This window comes from Leuresthes tenuis, unplaced genomic scaffold, assembly GCF_036924035.1.
Source record: "Leuresthes tenuis unplaced genomic scaffold, fLeuTen1.0.hap1 SCAF_8, whole genome shotgun sequence".
In the NCBI taxonomy this organism is placed as follows: Eukaryota; Metazoa; Chordata; class Actinopteri; order Atheriniformes; family Atherinopsidae; genus Leuresthes; species Leuresthes tenuis.
In genome coordinates, this window is record NW_027325362.1 from 36,501,660 (window position 1) to 36,522,967 (window position 21,308).

At 40.8% G+C, this 21,308-nt stretch overlaps 1 protein-coding gene across 2 annotated transcripts in view; it reads right to left on the minus strand.

Moving 5' to 3' along the window:
• Positions 1 to 17,112: 17,112 nt before the first annotated feature.
• The window catches only part of cep68 (centrosomal protein 68), a 29,281-nt gene continuing 25,085 nt past the window's right edge, over positions 17,113 to 21,308 (minus strand). The window contains exons 6-8 of one of the 2 annotated variants that reach the window (XM_072391612.1): positions 18,581 to 18,703; positions 17,982 to 18,078; positions 17,113 to 17,873 (exon numbers count right to left, since the gene is read on the minus strand). In XM_072391612.1, the coding sequence (XP_072247713.1) occupies positions 17,740 to 17,873; positions 17,982 to 18,078; positions 18,581 to 18,703 (354 nt within the window). In that variant the 3' untranslated portion in view covers positions 17,113 to 17,739. The remainder of the gene's footprint in view (positions 17,874 to 17,981; positions 18,079 to 18,580; positions 18,704 to 21,308) is intronic. The other variant, XM_072391611.1, reaches the window with a different exon arrangement.

Below are 21,308 nucleotides of genomic sequence, written 5' to 3' on the forward strand. Positions count from 1 at the left end.
GTTGGAGTGCTTTGTAAGGCAAGTTTTGGTTCAGTGAAAGATTGTTCTGCTTCAAGAGTTCATGTGATCTTATGTTTTGCTTGTAGGCCTTTGCCATGAATGAGGGAGACGAGCTTCAAGAATGGCATAGTTAGAAATGAACCGTCTACAGTAAGAGCACATACCAAGAAAATTGTGATGGGTTTTGGAAGGTTCTGAATTGCATCAACTCTTTGTGGTGAAAGAGTCTTCCTTTCAGAAGTGATGACATGACCCAAGAAGACAACTTTCCCTGGACAAATTTAAGTTTAGACAAGCTGGCTTTGTGACCAGTTTTAGCCAGATGTTTCAAGGGTTTGTCTGTGTTGGCTGCTCATTGGTCTGACTGCAGATCATGAGGTCATCAACATACTGTAACAAAGCAGTGCCTGGGGAGAGAACAAAGGGTTCAAGACTGTCTGAGAGCTTCAGTGCAAATGGTGGGACTTTCACAGTATCCTTGGCACAGATGTGTGAATGTGTAGCCCCTCCTGTTGAAGTAGAAAGCAAACCAGAATTAGCTTCCTGGGTGACCTGGAACACTGAAGGTGTCTGAAAGGTTGACCACTGAAAAGAATTTTGCATTTGTTAGTTGCATTACCTGCTTGCAGATCCTGCATAAAATGCCATTCTGTTGGTTGATCTTTGCCTCTGATTTTTTGACAGGAAACAAAGGCGTGCGTATTGGAGAATCGTTACGTGGAACAATTACTCCTGCTGCCTTAAGAGACTCAAACAAAAAGCCATTGATAGTATACCATCATTCTTTAAGTGAATATTGAGCCTTGCAAGGTTTAAAGTCTGGTTTTGGAGTGATGACAACATTTTCACAATCTTTGACAAGGTTAACGTCATACTTACTGTTGACTCTTCTTTGTGTGCACACAAAAGTTGTCACCTTTTTTGAGTTGCACTGCAGTGTAGGTGAAAAAATAATAGATCTATCAGATGTTTGTTGCCTTTTGGCCACACGCTTACACAATTTCATAACTGGGCTCAAATCTTCCCAGCTATCCGATGTGTTATTTGCTAGTGGGATGTGTGGGACTGAATGGTCCATGATGTACATGTTCCATTGAGCTGGTGTGAGAGACACTGACACAGCATATTTATGTTGTGTAGAATAAATGTGAGTCAATGTGAGTTTGTCAAACCTCTCCCTTAACCAGCATTCCTCATATGATTCGTCAGATTCCGGTGACACATGGGAGGTACACTGCAGGTCCTCTTTGGCCACGAAGTCTGTTGAGGCTGTTGAAATTGTGTTTTTTGCTGAAACAAACTAAGGAAAGGTTGTCAGTGGTTGCAGTTGCCATTGATATGCATATGTCATGTTCGGGGTGTGGTGGACAAAGGTGTGTGAAGCATTTGGTGCCAGGTCAGATAGTCTGAGAACTCTGACGCCTTCTGGGGTTGAGATTAGACGGAGGCCTAATTTGCACATCAAGTCCCTGTCCATCAGGTTAATAGAACAGACTTCAGAGAGCAAGAATGCATGTTGGAAACTTGAATGTGACTGTTAGCCCGATTCTTTCATTGGAAGCCCAAGAACAAGCTGGAGAAATCGTTTATTAAATAAAGTATTTATTAGTGGTCACAAGTAAAGTATATTGCAGCGCTGGACTCGGAGTGCCAGAGCTCCCCTCAGGCCGAGCCCTGATATCCGGAAACATTTCATATTTATACTCAGCTTTATCTCACAGAAGTTGTATTCAGACTTGTCAGAGTATAATTGGCCAGTTTTGAGTGGCATGATCAGGCCAGCTGCTGTCCTTGTTGTGTTCTTTGGATGTGATAAACAATGTGTGTGTGTGTGTGAGTGCTGTTTTAGGCGTGGATCTAATGTACCAGACCTATCTGCCTTAATAGAGATGTTTTGTCTGACCCAGTTGTTTATGTCCTTCTAAGGTCTTGGACCATTTAAGGTCATCTGTTGTGCAGTATGAGCAGAGTGGAAAAGTACCAGCTAGGAACAGTAGTAAAATACAGAATATGAATTTATAATGTCTAAGAACAAAGCCAATTATAATATGACTCATCTACACATTTGAGTGGGGTGGTCATGTTCTCTCTAATTATTTGACCTGATGAACCAATAGAATACACATTATTTCCACTTAGTTTTTTGTGAATTCTGAAGTTTTTAAATCACAGAATGTGTGGCTCCTGAGTCGAATAATAATACAGTGTTTTGTTCTGTAATGTTCAGTGTGTGTTCTGGAAATTTCTTGAAATTATCAGATGTGTAATGAACATATGTTAGGACAATTGCATGTGTGCTGTGAGAGCTCTCTATAGATTGTGAATCAGTGTGGTCATCATGTGTCTGTGAGTGTGGTGTAGTACCTTCCTCTCCATCCACAATTCAACAACAAGTGTCATCTCAAGGCACTTGAATAAAATAGTCCAATTCAAGCCAATTCACGCCAATTGGAATTCAATTAATAGTAATCATAATCCAATTAAATCCAATTAATTAATTAAAAAATAATCCAATTCATTCATATAGAGCCAATTCAAAAAATTAATATCCTAGCTAAGGAAACCAACAGATTGCACCGAAACTTGTCTTCAGTCCAATCTCCCGTCCTGAGCCTGAGGGACTGTGGAAAGGAACGACTCCCTTTAACAGGAAGAAACCTCTGGCAGAACCAGAACCAGGAAGGGTGGCCATCCGCCTCAACCAAATGGGGTTTGAGAAGACAGAAAAGAGGGAAAAGAGGGGGAAAAAACACCATAACACCATTCAAAGGATACCTGTTGGAAAAGGGAAACACGAGTTAATAACCACAATAATGTCACATGTACATAAAATCACTTGAGAAATTAAACAGGGGGAAAAAGAGAGCAGTGAGGGTGTGTTATAATTGACTTTGTTCTTAGACATTATAAATTCATATTCTGTATTTTCCTAAATAACCTCTGTTCCTAGCTGGTACTTTTCCACTCTGCTCATACTGCACAATCGATGACCTTAAATGGTCCAAGACCTTAGAAGGACTTAAACAACTGGGTCAGACAAAACATCTCTATTAGGGCAGATAGGTCTGGTACATTAGATCCACGCCTAAAACAGCACTCACACACACACACACATTGTTTATCACATCCAAAGAACATAACAAGGACAGCAGCTGGCCTGATCATGCCACTCAAAACTGGCCAATTATACTCTGACAAGTGTGAGTACAACTTCTGTGAGATAAAGCTGAATATAAATATAACATGTTTCCGGATATCGGGGCTCGGCCTGACGGATTTCCTGCGGGAGCTCTGGCACTCCGAGTCCAGCGCTGCAATATACTTTACTTGTGATCACTAATAAATACTTTTTTAATAAACGATTTCTCCAGCTTGTTCTTGAGCTTCCAATGAAAAAATCGGGCTAACAGGTGTGACAGATGAGGTCCCATCGGCAGTCTAAGCCTATAGCATCTGATCTATGGGATGTTTCAGGATTACATGAGCCATCCCTAACTATAAGCTTTATCAAAAAGGAAAGTTTAAGCCTAATCTTAAAAGTGGAAAGGGTGTCTGCTTCCCAGACATTTACTGGCAGCTTATTCCACAAGAGAGGGGCCTGATAACTGAAGGCTCTACCTCCCATTCTACTTTTAGAAACTCTGGGAACAACAAGTAAACCTGCAGTTTGGGAGCGAAGTGCTCTGTTAGGAAAATATTGTACAATGAGATCTTTAAGATATGATGGAGCTCGGTCATTAAGAGCTTTATATGTGAGGAGAAGAATCTTAAATTCTATTCTGAATTTAACAGGGAGCCAATGAAGAGAAGCTAAAACTGGAGAAACATGATCTCTCCTGTTAGTTCTCATCAGAACTCTGGCTGCAGCATTTTGGATCAGCTGGAGGCTTTCCAGAGAATATGAGGGACAGCCCAATAATAAGGAATTACAGTAGTCCAATCTTGAAGTAACAAATGCATGAACTACTTTCTCTGCATCACCCTGAGACAGGATGTTCCTGATTTTAGCAATATTACGAAGGTGAAAGAAGGCAGTCCTAGAAACCAGTTTTATATGTGCGTCAAATGATAAATTCTGGTCAAAAATAACTCCAAGGTTCCTCACTGTAGAACTAGAAGCCAAGGAAATACCATCTAGAGTAACTATATAACTAGACCATTTCTCCCTGAAGCGCTCAGGTCCAAAGAGAAAAACTTCAGTTTTGTCTGAATTTAAAAGCAGACAGTTCTGAGTCATCCAGGTCTTTATGTCTTTAAGACAGGCTTGTAGTCTGACCAACCTATTGGTTTCATCTGGTTTTCATACACAGGTACAGCTGAGTATCATCAGCATAACAATGGAAATTTATGCCATGCTGTCTAATAATGTTACCTAATGGAAGCATGTACAAAGTAAAAAGAATCGGTCCAAGCACAGAACCCTGAGGAACTCCATGACTTACTCTGGTGTGTGAAGAAGATTCTTCATTTACAAGAGCAAACTGGAATCTATCAGATAAATATGACTTAAACCAGCCTAATGCAGTTCCTTTAATCCCAATAACATGTTCAAGTCTCTGTAACAGAATGCTGTGATCGATCGTATCAAATGCAGCACTGAGATCCAACAGGACAAGCACAGAAACAAGTCCGCTATCAGAAGCTAACAGGAGATCATTGGTAACTTTCACCAGTGCTGTTTCTGTGCTATGATGCACTCTGAATCCTGACTGAAACTCTTCAAACAGATTATTTCTATGTAAATGATCACAAAGTTGAGCTGCAACTATTTTTTCAAGAACTTTAGACAAAAAAGGGAGATTGGATATAGGTCGATAATTAGCCAACACTTCAGAATCAAGAGTAGGTTTTTTTAAGTAAAGGTTTAATTACAGCAAAGTCTGAGGTACATATCCTGTCAACAAAGACAGATTCCAATATGGAAGTATTGATTAAGGGGAAAACCTCCTTGAACAGTCTGGTTGGGATTGGGTCTAAAATACAAGTTGACAGTTTAGAAGAGACTATTGCTGTTGTTAGCTCAGAAAGATCAACTGGACAGAAGCCGTCTAAATACAAATCAGGTTCTAAAGATACTTCTAAAGCTGCTCTACTTGATGATACATCAGTGATAATAATGGGAAGGATTCCATTAATCTTCTCTCTGATAGAAACAATTTTATTGATGAAGAATCTCATGAAATCATCACTGCTGAGAGTTAAAGGAATACATGGCTCAACAGAGCTCGGACTCTTTGTCAGCCTGGCAACAGTGCTGAAAAGAAACCTGGGATTATTCTTATTCTCTTCTATCAATAATGAATAATAAGCAGTTCTAGCTTTACGAAGTGCTTTCTTATACGTTATTAAAGTATCTTTCCAGACTAATTGAGACTCTTCTAAATTAGAGGAATGCCACTGTCTCTCCAGCTTTCTTGCAGTCTGCTTTAAAGCAGCTGTGAATTATACCAAGGAGCCAACCTCTTCTGACTGATTACCTTCCTTTTCAGAGGGGCAACATTGTCCAGTGTTGTACGCATTGAAGCTATAGTGCTGTCAACAAGAGAGTCAAGTTCTACTGGAGTAAAATTTAGGTAGCCGTTCTCTGTCATATCTGCACATGGCAGTGAAGAAAAGGATGATGAAATCAACTCTTTAAATCTGGTTACAGCATTCTGTGATAGACACCTTCTATATGTAGAATTCTTCTCAGAAACCGTGTAGTCAAGTAATGTAAATTCAAAAGTTATTAAAAAATGGTCAGACAAGACAGAGTTATGAGGGAACACTGTTAACTGTTCACTCTCAATGCCATAAGTCAGCACAAGGTCAAGGGTGTGATTAAGGCAGTGAGTAGGTCTGTGAACACTTTGAGAAAATCCAATAGAGTCTAATATAGAATTAAAGTTAATATTTAGGCTGTCAAAATATTAACATCTACATGAATATTAAAGTCACCCACTACAATGACTTTATCTGTACTCAGCACTAACTGGGATAAAAACTCTGAGAATTCAGACAGAAACTCAGAATAAGGGCCAGGTGGACGATACACAACAACAAACACAAGAGGTTTTTGTGATTTCCACTTTGGGAAAAACTGAGAATCAGAGATTCAAAAGAGCTAAAACTAATCTTGGGTCTAGGACTGATTAGTAACCCTGATCTGAAGATAGCTGCCACTCCTCCTCCTCTACCTGTGGTTCTAGGAACATGAACATTTAAATAGTCAGAGGGAGTTGATTCATTAATGCTAACATGATCCTCCTGCTGCAGCCAGGTTTCTGTAAGACAAAATATATCAATATGATGATCACAAATCAAATCATTCACTAACAGAGACTTCCAAAGGAGAGATCTAATATTCAGCAAACCACATTTAATAGTTTTTGTTCAGTTAAAGTTTTTGTTTTAAATTTTCCTTTTGTGTTTTTTGATTGAGGGGGGGCAGCAATAGGTGGGAAGCCGCAGAGAAGTGTGTAAGACTACAACTCTGCATCCTGGTCTCAACCCTGGGTTGTCATGTTTATGGATGACTAATAAATTCGTCCATATTTCTAGAAATGAGAGCCGCTCCTTCCAAACTGGGATGGACGTTTATCCTTAGCCAGCAGTTTTAAATAGGATTCTATGTCGCCCGCTCTGGCCCCTGGAATGCATTTGACTGTGGTCGCTGGTGTTGCTAATGCCACGTTTCTGACTATAGAGCTGCCAATTACCAGGGTTTTGTCCTCAGCGGGTGTGTTGCTGAGTAGAGAAAATCTATTTGAAACGTGGACAGGTTGATGGTGAACCACGGGCTTGACTTTAGGACTATGACTCCTCTTCCTGACAGTCACCCAGCCACTCTTAAGTCCCGGCTGCTCGGGATCTGCAAGGGGACGACTAATAGAGCTAACTAGGCTAGTTGGTTGGTTGGGCTTCAAGTTGGTTGGGCTTCTCAGCAGAAGTCCATCTCTTTCTGGCAACCCCCAACCACCTTCAGTGTCCGCATTGGCCACAAACAAAACAGACTTTGGAATTCTCTTTTTGTTCCTGTAACGGCCATGTCCCTGTCCTGTTGTTCTTTGTGTATGTGGAAGTTGTCTGTTATTGGTTTCAACTTTTTTGTAAGCAAAGGGAAGTTGCTTCTGCATTGATCTTTTACTTTGTGCCTCTGCTTCTGCTTTCTACATCTCTTAACATTCTTTTTGAACTTCCATAATTTCTAATTTCTTAATAGAAATTTCTTCTCATTTCTTGTTCTTTTTGCTTCAGTTTTTCTTCTAACTTTTCTGTATTCTTAAAACTAAGGGATCCACCTATTGGGAATCTGAGCTCATTTATCCATACATTTAAATACTTTAGACTTTTGTCCCCAAATTTCTTTTTCATGATATCCACGATGGGCCCCTCCGGAGGCTCAACCGCCTCCTGGAGAAACTACTCCTCATGCCGAATGGGGAGGCCGAACGGCTATTCCATACACTTCGTTTTTTCAGAGCTACAAGTGGAAAAGAAAGGCTAGACACTACGTTTTTAAGAAGAAAGGCCCAGCTTGCAAATGCAATTACCCTCTTTTCCATCCTGCACCTGATTCAGTACAGCTCCCAGGCCTCGACTGCTGGCAGCTGTATACGACAACTAAGACAAAAGCCCTCTATGTCAGGGTGTTTCCGGCTGGTTGTTGGCTGGTCTTTGCTGTGTCTTCCAGGTTCAGCGGAGGCGGGACTATCATAAATGAATGCGCTACACCTGGGCCCGGTGGAGCGTATTTATTCTCAATCTGGCTGACCACTGGGGTCCCCTTTTCCATGCATGCCGCTTGAGGAGGATGCCGCGCCGCGGTTTTGCTCTTTTGTGTCGTTTTTGTTTTGCACGCTCACACACACAGGCGCATCCATACATGCCTACACTACTGACTACTGATACTGATCTTTTGCCTTCTTTTTATTAATAAATGTATTACTTTTGTTGCAACCTTGTCTCCTCTGTCGTTCTTGGTTACAGTCCTTGAGCCGGGCTGGGGAGAACCCCTCTGCTGACACATGATGTCCCAAGTACTGCCCCTCAAGCAAATGATCTCAGAGAAACACATCATCATCTCTGATACCCCCTTGAGTCCTTTTTCTTGAGCCTAAGAAAGTCCTCCTGCAGTCTCAATGCAAAAGAACTAATGTCCTCATGTGGCTCTTGGTGGGCATTAAAGAACTGAGAGCGCAGAACTGAGGCAGTGGCTCTATCCCCATAGAGCTTCTCTAATTCCCCCCAAAAAAATCAGCTCAGCTGTGTTGTGCTTCTCTGGGGGTAAAATTAAAATCTGTCTCTTAGCTTTTCCCTCTAGACAGCATAGTGTTAATTCAGCTCTCAAATCGTTTGGGACTCCTTGTAAAGAAAAGGTTTTCAGATTACTCTGAAGTCTCTTCCTCTAAACTTAGATGTCATCAAATTAAACCTAGGAACCATACCAACTGGTCTGGACACTGCAACTTGATTTTCTTGACTAGGACCAGGTTGAGGCTCACTTTGATCAGTCATGTTGGCCTTGCCCACTACGGGTTTCTTTTTTGGTCAGTCCTGCCGACAACACCAGTTGTAAAGTGTTCTTTTCAGTCCGAGCGATTGATCAGCCAGTGGATAGTGGGCAAGACAACAACAAGACAGAGGTATAATTTTAAATGAGTCCTTTATTATTTCGATCTATAAATATTTAAAAGTTAATAGAGTCCAATGGAAATTAATTTAGAGAAACTAGAGGGAGATGATTGAAGGTGTGGATTCTTGTGTGGCCCGGTGAATGGCCGGTTTCACTTCAGCAGGCTGGATCTGGCTGGGGACTGCTGCACTCCACTGTGTGGCTGCAAGGCTCTGTTACTGCTCAGCCATTGTAGTTGCTTCTAGTCCAACCGCTGTCCAGCCCACGTCACACACCACACTGTCACAGAGAAGAGCAGATGGAGACTAAAGGACAGTCTGTGTGAGGGTAATTAAGCTGGCTGAAGTCCTGCCCAGTACACATGTTTCAGGTTAGGCCATCACCATGAAATCACTGCACACACCCTCACTCTGTAAAGCCACACCCACACCACTAGTGTCACACCAAATGCACCCAATCCATTACTGATACAGGTCTACCCTGTTACAAACTCCTTTTGGGTCCCAGTGGATTTGGAGTACATGTTCCTGCTCTGAAAATAATGAATGATTTCTGAGATAAGAACCGTCACTGATGTCTCCATATATCCCATCTTCATGACACTTTACTTGTTGAAAGCAGGAACTGAATTCATTATAAACAATGACTCAAGAGTTCCTAAAATAGACACTTACATAAATTTGTCATTAACAGGAATTTGACTGTATACACCTGTGGTTTTATCCAAACGTGTATCATAACGTACTCCAAGAACATACTCTATTGGTTCAACAATTTTCCTTTTTTTTTTTCAAAATATCTTTGCCTCTTTGTTTCAGTATTAAGGTGTGTAAATGGATTTTCTATGTTCTCAAAACATTATCTGACTTTGTTTAAGGTTTGTTCATTCACCTCAGATGAAAGATTTAAGAACAGCATCCTGTGCCTGAAAATGGACATCATTAACAACTTCTTCCATTGAACAAGTTAAAGACTGCACAATATTTTCAGAAACTCCAGCTGCTTGAACTTGGGCAATAACAGAGCTACACATGTCCATTAACTGCCTCATCTTAGGAGGACTTTGTTGACCAACAGAAGTACTTGATGGGTCATTAGCACATACATCATCTGTCTCAACACTGTCTGCACCAACATTGTCCATATAAGCAGAATCTGAGGCAAAAGTGTCTCCATGTGCTTTCAGCAAGTGCTTCTTTGGTGACCGTATTAACAGGCACCATGTCCTTAGCAATGTAGCGCGTTATGGCAGTCATTATTCTGCTGCTCCTCTCATATGGAGTTACACTGGCAAATTATGCTGTAATTGTAGCCTGTTTGCTACAATGGGCCTGAGAATCTTTTTCACCGGACTTTTCACCATGCACTCCTCGTGCAAATGTCTGTGGTGATTTTTCGAGTGCCGGTATAAATTTGTTGTGTTTCCACTAGATGTGGCAACTTTAGCGCGACAGGTTTTGCACTGTACCTGTTTCTGGTGCTCGTCTACAGCCTCATATCCGAAATACTCCCAAATTAACGCCGTGCTGTTTTTTGGGGGGAATAAATCCCTTAACTCTGCTTGTGGTTCCACTGAAGCCATTTCAAAATACGTTAATGTAAAAAAACACGAGTAGCATGTCACTTCTGATTGGTGAGCTTTGTAAGATGGGAGGGAGACGGCATGTCTGTCTAAAATAGATCAACAACAGACCCTGGGTCAGTTAGCAGCGATTTAAAAAAAAAAAAGCTTTCGCAATCCTTTTCTTCACTGCCATGTGCAGATATGACAGAGGACAGCTACTAGTGTTGGGAACTTTGAGTCTTTTGGCTGAATCGGATCATTTACTCTCAAACAGTAAATTGAACAAATCTTTGAACGAATCATTTCGTTCATTTTTCCAGCAGGTGGCGCTGTAGCCCTACTGTGGGCGTTGCACAAAATGGCCACGGTTCTAAACACTTAACACTGAAGGAAACATAGTTTGCTTCAGCTGAGCTGACAAAGTACAAAACACAAAATGCCACAAACAATTCAAACCATGTGAAAACCTGGGAAAGCAAATACACAATAAGGTGACTTGTGTCTGTGTCCTCCCTGCCATTGTTGTTTAAAGCCCGACACTGACTCAGTAGCTGTCACGTGACAAATTAACGAACGAGAACGATCTGTTCAGCCCTGTCACGTGACAGCTGGTAGAGAACAAGGGAATGTAAAACTCACATTGATTTTGACAATTAGTAACACAAGTGAGAAAAAAAGTAACAATAAGTTCCTTAAAATGTTACACAGTGCATTTATTGTGTCTTATTATTATTATTATTAGTAGTAGTAGTATATCATTTTATGGTAGAGTATAACACAAAATCAATATGTTGATATAATTTTCAAAAGTATCTATTCACATTATTACATTATCATTTATCTATTTACACACTTCAGGCATTATATACACAACAACACTATACATATCTACAAGAACCGAAGACCACTAATTAATTATGATTTCATGACAAATGAATGAACATCACAAATCAGACATCATTCATTTCCTCCTTCGTTTCTCAGTCCACAGTAGAGCCCTGTGCAGGACTGTTTTCTTCACCCCGCTCCCGCTGACCATTACCACCGCAATGTGTGTGTTGCTCCCAGCCGCAGCCGCAAAACTTTGAGAATTTATGCACAATAATAGAAATGCATTGATTTTGTGTCTTCTCCCGTCCCGCAGGAGAAAACACGTCATTTTATAGGCCATTAATAAAGAGATTCACGGACAATTGAGAAACTTCTCCAAATATCACACTTGCCTTGCTTTGTCTTTGTGCTGTAAAGACCTTCTTTGAGCTTCCTTTCCACATCATTTATTGACATCCTGTCGCTAGGCTACATCCTGATCTGCAGTGTTTTTAGCCGCCAGCCGCCAACATTTGAGTTGTGAACGAATCCAAACTGTTTCCTGTGCGAGGAGCCATAACCCGAGGAGTTGACTCGTGAACGAATCAAAACTGTTTCCTGTGCGAGGAGCCATAACCCGAGGAGTTGACTCGTGAACGAATCAAAACTGTTTCCTGTGCGAGGAGCCGTAACCCGAGGAGTTGACTCGTGAACGAATCAAAACTGTTTCCTGTGCGAGGAGCTATAACCCGAGGAGTTGACTCGTGAACGAATCAAAACTGTTTCCTGTGCAAGGAGCTGTAACCCGAGGAGTTGACTCGTGAACGAATCAAAACTGTTTCCTGTGCGAGGAGCCGTAACCCGAGGAGTTGACTCGTGAACGAATCAAAACTGTTTCCTGTGCAAGGAGCTATAACCCGAGGAGTTGACTCGTGAACGAATCAAAACTGTTTCCTGTGCGAGGAGCCGTAACCCGAGGAGTTGACTCGTGAACGAATCAAAACTGTTTCCTGTGCAAGGAGCCATAACCCGAGGAGTTGACTCGTGAACGAAACAAAACTGTTTCCTGTCCTGCTGACTGAGCTTATGCAGCTGCCGCCTGTCATATGGGGAGGAAGGGTACTGCGTGAAAACGAACGAATCACTCACTGAGACTACTCGTTACTCCCGAGTCATATAAAAGATTAGTTCATCTCGAACGAATCGTTCGCGAACGACACATCACTAACAGCTACCTAAATGTTACTCCAGCAATACTTGACTCTCTTGTTGACAGCGCTACAGCTTCAATGCGTACAACACTGGACAATGTTGCCCCTCTGAAAAGGAAGGTAATCAGTCAGAAGAGGTTGGCTCCTTGGTATAATTCACAGCTGCGTTAAAGCAGACTGCAAGAAAGCTGGAGAGACAGTGGCGTTCCTCTAATTTAGAAGAGTCTCAATTAGTCTGGAAAGATACTTTAATAACGTATAAGAAAGCACTTCGTAAAGCTAGAACTGCTTATTATTCATTATTGATAGAAGAGAATAAGAATAATCCCAGGTTTCTTTTCAGCACTGTTGCCAGGCTGACAAAGAGTCCGAGCTCTGTTGAGCCATGTATTCCTTTAACTCTCAGCAGTGATGATTTCATGAGATTCTTCATCAATAAAATTGTTTCTATGAGAGAGAAGATTAATGGAATCCTTCCCATTATTATCACTGATGTATCATCAAGTAGAGCAGCTTCAGAAGTATCTTTAGAACCTGATTTGTATTTAGACGGCTTCTGCCCAGTTGATCTTTCTGAGCTAACAACAGCAATAGTCTCTTCTAAACCATCAACTTGTATTTTAGACCCAATCCCAACCAGACTGTTCAAGGAGGTTTTCCCCTTAATTGACACTTCCATATTGGATTTGATCAATCGGTCTTTGTTGATAGGATATGTACCTCAGACTTTTAAGGTTCCTGTAATTAAACCTTTACTTAAAAAACCTACTCTTGATTCTGAAGTGTTGGCTAATTATCGACCTATATCCAATCTCCCTTTTTGTCTAAAGTTCTTGAAAAAATAGTTGCAGTTCAACTTTGTGATCATTTACATAGAAATAATCTGTTTGAAGAGTTTCAGTCAGGATTCAGAGTGCATCATAGCACAGAAACGGCACTGGTGAAAGTTACCAATGATCTCCTGTTAGCTTCTGATAGTGGACTTGTTTCTGTGCTTGTCCTGTTGGATCTCAGTGCTGCATTTGATACGATCGATCACAGCATTCTGTTACAGAGACTTGAACATGTTATTGGGATTAAAGGAACTGCATTAGGCTGGTTTAAGTCATATTTATCTGATAGATTCCAGTTTGTTCTTGTAAATGAAGAATCTTCCTCACACATTGGAGTAAGTAAGATTAGGCTTAAAACTTTCCTTTTTGATAAAGCTTATAGTTAGGGATGGCTCAGGTAATCCTGAAACATCCCATAGTTAAGCTGCTATAGGCTTAGACTGCTGGGGGACCTCATCTGTCACACCTTTCCTCACTTTGCTCTCTTTTTCCCCCTGTTTAATTTCACAATTGATTTTATGTACATGTGACATTATTGTGGTTATTAACTTGTGTTTCCCTGTTCCAACAGATATCCTTTGAATGGTGTTATGGTGTTTTTCCCCCCTCTTTTCCCTCTTTTCTGTCTTCTCAAACCCCAGCTGGTCGAGGCGGATGGCCACCCTTCCTGAGTCTGGTTCTGCCAGAGGTTTCTTCCTGGTTCTGGTTCTGCCAGAGGTTTCTTCCTGGTTCTGGTTCTGCCAGAGGTTTCTTCCTGTTAAAAGGGAGTCGTTCCTTTCCACAGTCCCTCAGGCTCAGGACGGGAGATATCAAGGACATATGGACATTAATAAACAGGCTGGACATGGAACTGCAGATTCCTACTGGCCAAAATAACTTTATGACAGGGAGAAACATTTGAGATAGAAAAACTAAGCTTGCTTCATTTAATGGAAGCTGCCAAATCAACATAATTTCCACTGAACCTCTTGAATTACCTCTTGAATGAATTCAAAGTAATCATATCAGTCATCTGTCACTGGAACTCGCACCCATTTCTGGACTCCCTGATACTTCAGGGAGTACAAGAAGCACTTTATCACTTCTACCATCACTTTAAAAATATTGGCTCTAATGACAGCTCTATGAACTCCATCCAAACTGGCGTGTTGTGCTTGCTAGCAAGCCAACACCAGTTTCTCTGTCGGCTTGCAGCAACATTGCTTTTTACACTACAGCTTTGCTACTGGTCTAGCCAAACAGGCGCGAAAGGACGTAGGGGATTTTTTTTTTTAATAGTTGCTGAACCAGACAACAGCCACAATGGAACCATAAAGTAAATTATATAAAATATTGGTAAAAAATTCGGCATTTATGTTGGAATAAGAACGTTAGCCTTTTAGTTTTGTGGGAAACCTCACGCAGTTTTCTCGGGTGGCAACACCCATTCCGAAATCCCACCATTCCGAAATCCCGCTATTCCGACATTCAAACGTCCCACCATTCCGACAAGGCTTTCCGTATAAGGAAATGTGCGTTACTCAACAGGCGAGTCCCTTCTTTCTGTTCATGCAATTTATATGTTTAACACATGTTTACAGATAAGCGTTATTAAAAACACAAAGTCTGGGCAACTGGAGGAGGAGAAGCAGTTCGCGGTGGTTTTCAATCACACACTCCAATGCCACTTGTTTCAACTTCCGAAAATTTAAACCAGGAAAAAAAGGCTTACAAACATGGACCGAAACGGCCCCATAGCACGCATAAGAATCCAAAAGAAACGAAAGTTAACTAAAAGAAAGCAAATAAACAGCATGAAGTGGTCAAAATTGGTTTTACACATGCCTATGTGCGTCTGGCACATGCGTCTTCGGGCTCTCCCACGTTGGTTTGTGGATGAAAGCTATATGTTCAGCTGTAATGTCATGTAAAAACAATCTCTACATGACATTTACTCCCAGATGTGACCAGTTAAGTCCTTAAGATATCAACAGGCTGTATAAAGCCTTGCGCAACGGCTGTGTGTTTGTGCCAAATGCGCAAAGCCCATCCGCGCTTCCCAAAATTGGAGCGAGTATTCATAAATCACGTGAATAATATGAATAAACGTTTTTACTGCATTTTGTTGTGTTTTACACGTTCTATGCTGTCATTTCTCTCCTCTTCTATTGGCAAGGCAAGGCAGAGTGCTCGCAACTGTGTCCTGTGCAGTAGCCGTGATATCTGTAATTGCAATTATTACTTTTGCATATGATGACAGCGTGCAAAAGACGCATTGGCTCTGTGGAGAGCTCCGCTCCAGCTGGCTGCTGTTACAGCTCACTGACACTGTATTTCTGCTTAATCAGTTTCAGTCTCGCCAGAGTTACATTAATATCTGTATTTTTATATTTTAAATTTCAGGGGTTTTTGATAATAGATTATTAAAGTTTGTTTGCGAGGCTGTGGCCTCTGCATGTGCAGAGTTTGTGCGCCAAACTTTAGGGCATATTTGCGCCGTCATATCATTAGTGCAAAATGTTTTGGGTAAAAAAATAGGCTATTAAAAGGAACTGTCGGAATGGCGGTATGTTAAAAGAAAAACATACCGCCATTCCGACCATAGGAGGAAAAAAGTGTCGGAATGACGGGACGTTTGATAAAAAAATAAGTGTCGCCATTCCGACAATTGGAGGCCAATGTCGGAATGGCGAGATGTCGGAATGGCAGCATGTAACCAGTTTTCTCGAGGAACAACTTTTGCGAGGGAATGCACAAAAAAAGTCCCCAACGTCCTCTCGGAGGCTCCATACTACCATTAGCAGTTTGCAGTGCCAGCTTTTCAAATGTACACATCAGCAATATTTAAGGCCATACACCCAAACAAGTCTCATATATGGTGTAAAATGACAACTAGAACGGACCAAATATGGTAAATGGATTTGTACTTGTATAGCGCTTTTCTAGTCTAACTGACCACTCAAAGCGCTTCACTACATGCTGCATTCACCCCACTCACACAGCACGTCTTAACTACGTGCTTTTTCTAATCATTCACACAAATTCATACCCCCTGTGGCACACTGGGAGGGGTTCAGTGTCTTGCCCAAGGACGCTTCGACATGTAGCCCGGGGAAGCCAGAATTGAACCACCGACCTTCCGATTGGTGGGCGACTGCTCTTCCTCCTGAGCTACAGCTGCCCAAACTGCCCAAATGTTCTAATATAACATTAGCATTCAAATTTACCGTTCGACTAGATGTGATGACACTGAAGTTGGCTTCCGATTCACCAGCCTCCGATTCTTCTTGACTTCTTGATGTGAAAACTTTCTAGACATTTTAGGTAAGACATCAGCTTTACCTGACACCTAATATTGTATCTGTGTAACTTTTATTCTATATGTAAAAATGCTAAAGGTCCAGGTCCAGATCCAAAACTACTTTGCCTATACCTTTCAAATCTGGACTGGATTAATCTACATACTCTAAAGATACATAAAAACACAGTCTCTGATTTGTGAAACCTTTATTGAAAGTAAAGGAACAAAAATGGGACATTTTTTTAACATCTTTTCTTTCATGTCAAACCCCGTCTCTCCATCTCATTCCAAATGGGCAAAGGTTGTCTTTCTCACTACATAACAGTTAAAAAGTAAAAAGGTTATTTTATCTCTTGAGAAACGTTAAACACATCTTCATCGATTGTTCAATTGGGAAACCTCCTATAAAAGTCATGATTTGTACTTACCGTTCCTCTATCTGGTCATGGTCCACTTTTGCCACAGCTTCCGTCACTGTCAGTTTGCACACCTTTTCCATAGCCTTTATTGTTGCCTGTGTTAGAGCCACTTATGCTATCAGTGCTATTATTTATTATTTGAACAATATAATCACAGTAAGTATCACCATTATGAATACCTGATTGATTAAAATAGTTTGTTGGCTTTACTGTTGGGACAGTGGTTTTTGATCTGGACCTGGTCTAATGTGGTCTATATGCTGAAAATAGTGTGAAATGTGTCTTTATTGCATTTTCACAAATAGAATAATGGTTTCACAAATGAGAGACTGTGTTTTTATGAATCTTTCATGAAACTTATCTTTCACTTTGTTAATTGTTCAGGTTTGAGGTTACTATTCAACTATTAAACCCATGGTTGGACCAACGATGGTGCACACTTTTTACTTTTGTAAGACTGAAACCTATTTGTGTTAGTTATGAAAGTGGTCATTGTTTAGAGTTAAGGTCATATTTATTGAGTATATAAGCCTTGTATACAGTACACGTACATTTGTAAATGTCTGCATGCTACAGGTTAAAAAAAGTATGCAAAAGTAGTGGAATAAGTTAAAAAAAAAGTAAGCTGTCATTGCAGGGTCTGATATTTTTGATGGCAAACCTGCCCCAGGATTATGTAGACATTCAAAATTGAGAGGCAGAGTGGTAATCTTTATTATATTGGTGTTTTTTTACAGGTATTCAAGCAACAGAGTCACTTAGCTGGAATGAATCAGTGGACCATTACTATTACTTGCAAGTGATAAAAATGTGTTAAAAAACAGTATTTAGAAATGTAAAAAGTCCCCTGTGCTTTTACAATTCAAGCCTTGCAATCAAAACAGTACTATTGGAAGGAAGTCAGAAATAAGTTAATTCTAAAGTAAAATAAATCATCCATTGATGACGGCATCTCTTACAGTCTTTGTACAAACTGCACACATTGGTCCGCACATCATCTTCTTCTCTCTATTCAACTGGACTGGGGTGTGTGGTCTGAGTCAGGCTATCCATGGCAGACAGGATGGAGGAGAAAAACTGGTCAGTGGAGGTCTGCAGAACTACAGACTGTCTCTCAATAAGCAGCAGGGTGTCTCTTAAAACTGCAAACAAGGAAACGGGGCACAAAGTATCCTTAGACTCTGTGGGTTAGTTCAATCTCAAGTATTTATTTCAATACTTGTTAAAAAGGTAATATGTGTGAGACTGACATGGAGATGTGTTGTTGATGCAGCTGAGGAGATGATATCCAGCATGCAGAACACAGGAAGTTATGGGCTGACGGCTGCTCACCTCTCTCTGAAAGCTCTGACAATATGATAACACATTAACAACCAAAATAATGTATAGAACATTGTAAAGAGGTGTTGGTCAGCATTGACTTTTATTTTTTTAGTTTCTTTTCATCTTGATATGTAATATAAAGAATGCAAAAGAAAGAACACTGATCATTTGTTTGGTGTTCCTCCACCATCTTCAAAAACAACTGAAAAACAACTGAAACCAAAACTGACATATGGCCTGCAGCCAGTTCGCAACCTATAGTAAGAATGACCAAATAAATTATTGATCCAGCAGAAAAGCTTGAGCTATTCGAAATTTGCCAATTTTCTTTCAGGAACACAAATAATTTTTTCACACTAACAAATGTGTCAGTAAGGACACATGCACCTAACTGTCTGGTAAATGGCACTTAATTTCTTACCATGTACAAAACTGAGCAAAATTAAGTACTGTCACGCTCAAAACAAAAAATGTGTTGTTAACAGAAATACAGTATGTAGCAGTGATCTTGAGGCTCAATTCTCACCTGATACTCAGCCAGAGATGACTTTACACTGTCTATGTCCACAGTGGGTGTAGCAAGCTGCTCCATCCTTTGTGAAACAGCATACAGCTGCTGGATGAGCAGTTCCAGATGTGAACAGAAGATCTGAAACACACATAACATTGATAACTGCTTTTGATATATAATGATCAACATAAAGGGCAGCACGGTGCTGTGGTGGTTAGCACCGTTGCCTCACAGCAAGAGGGTTCCTGGTTGAAATTGTTCTCCCCGTCTATACATGGGTTCTCTCTGAGGACTCCGGCTTCCTCCCACTGTCCACAAACATGCATGTTAGGTTAATTGGTGTCTTTGAATTGTCCCTAGGAGTGAGTGTGAGTGTGCATGGTTATGTGTCTTGTTTGTCTCTGTGTGACCCTGTGATGGACTGGCGACCTGTCCAAGATGTACTCTGCCTCTCATCCAATGACAGCTAGGATAGGCTCCAGCCACCCTGCAACCCTGAGATGGATTAAGTGGGTATAGAACATGGATGGCTGGAGGATTAATATAAGGGTTGTAAAATATAGTGGTATTGGTGATAACTGTAATTATAAAAAAAGGAATACTGATATTGTTACAGCGTTGTCAACACTCTTGCTTCTAGCATGAGATAACTGCTTTTAGCCACCATCTCCATAAAAAAAAAACTGCATCTAAGCAAAATAGAAAAAGTAAAAAATTGGTAATTGGTATACCAAATACAGAAACAATTTAATTAGGACACCAATCTTGATAGACAGCTCTCTCCATCTGTGACGGCATTTTGTCCGGCAACCGGCTTCTAGAAGCCGACCTTTGTTCAGGGGTTTGCTCCGAATAAAGCAATCACTGCCTCTCTTGAGTTACATCTTGAGTTTTATTTGCCTCTGGTTTGCAGTATCCACAACTGAAGTCACCCTTATCAATAGGAAAAAAGAGAGCGGTCAAAAAACATTATGGCTCTCTCCTGTCTCATCAGAGACACCTGTGCCACTCTCTTCGTGTGTCCTCCCTCCTGGGAGGCGGCATCACAACTATGAATAATCAAACAGTCAAATGAAATCGTAAACTTAATCTAAACAGTAATGCTTCAATTCAATAATATTAATGAAAATAATAATCAAAACAAATGTGCAAAAATGGCTCTCATATACCAGCCTCTTATTGATTATTACATAACAATTATCAATTCAATAGAGCAATTTCAATCATGGAAGACATTGGCTTGGCCAAAAGGTTCATATCATTAATAGTCCATGTTCATGTCCATTCTGTTCTTCTAAGTCGCTAAAAGAGAAAGACTAATAAACTCAGTCCGCTGCCTCCAGAAGCAGACAGAGCTTAGTGATTGGTCTCTGGATTGTGTTGGTTTTCATCAAAACACTTCGAACAAGGCCCTTTGCCCCTGGAAGAGCTTTGACTACTCGTACTAGGAGCCAGGTGTTTCTTGGGGCATTGGCATCAATGATGACGACGAGATCTCCAGTAGCAAAGTTCCTTTTGATGTTATCCTTATTCTGCTCTCCAGGTTTAGCTAGTTGTCTGTTGTAGAACACACAGTTCTTGATAATCTTTCTTGCCAAAGAGTTGGCACCAGACAACCAATATTGTTGGTGAAGTTTGGAAAGCATGTGACCTCGCCCAGAGTGACCAACCTGTCTGTGACTCAGTATTAGCTTTGACACGTGAGAATATTTAGGTAGGATCTTGGGGTGTTTGATCTCTGTGGGCATAGCCATCCTCTTTGTTCGTCCTCCCACTCAGGAAGATGAAGAAAAAGGGTATGGAAGAGTGTTCTATAAACCCTGTTCTATAAACAGGGTCCAGTTTATACAGGGAGCTTCCTCTTTTGCATGGTTCTTCTCTCCAGAGTGTCCACTTCCTCCTTATAATGCTGTCTCTGCTCATAGCAAATAATGTCCTTTTCTGCATTTTCAGTATCCTCTACTGAAAGACCTGTGACTACAGGCATTTTGAGAAGGAGCAACTGATCTTTCAGTGATTTGCCTTTATCTTGACCAATCAGTGCACATTCCTTTTCCCTTTTCCTGTTAATTTGTAGAAGGAGATTCTTTAGTTTCATCATCCAGGCTACAGTTCTTTTCAGATCATCCCATGATGAATAATATTCAATGAGCTTGCTTGTTGGATTTTTCTCTGAGATAGAGGTGACATTTCCTCACCTCTGGATCATCTGGGAGGATGGAGCCAAGCTCTACAGGATTTCTTGGCCATGCTGTTTCTAATTTTTCCAGAAACTCTGGTCCTTGAAGCCATCTCTTGGAACTGAGAAAGGGTTCAATGCTCAGTCCTCGAGATGCATCATCGTTTGAGTTTCGAATCTATGAACCTCCACTGACTGACCTTTGACAAGTTATGGATCACTGCAATCCTGTTAGCCACAAAGGTGCTAAATCTCCATGTTTTATTTTGAAGATATTTTAGAACAGACTGGCTGTCAGTCCAGAAAGTGGATTCTTGGAGTTCAATTGGGATAGTTGCTGTTTTGAGTGGAGTTACTGATTTTCCCATCACAAATGCAACATGTACCTCTTCAGAGTCATTTGCATTACCTCGACAAGTTACCTTAGGTAACTTGTAGTTCCATAACCTTATTCACTGGCATCACAAAAGTTATGCAGTTGTGATTTGGGATATCTCTTTAAGTGCAGAATAGTGGGGTGTTTGGCCTGACAACTCTGACATTTCATTCTTCTGTTGCAGTTTT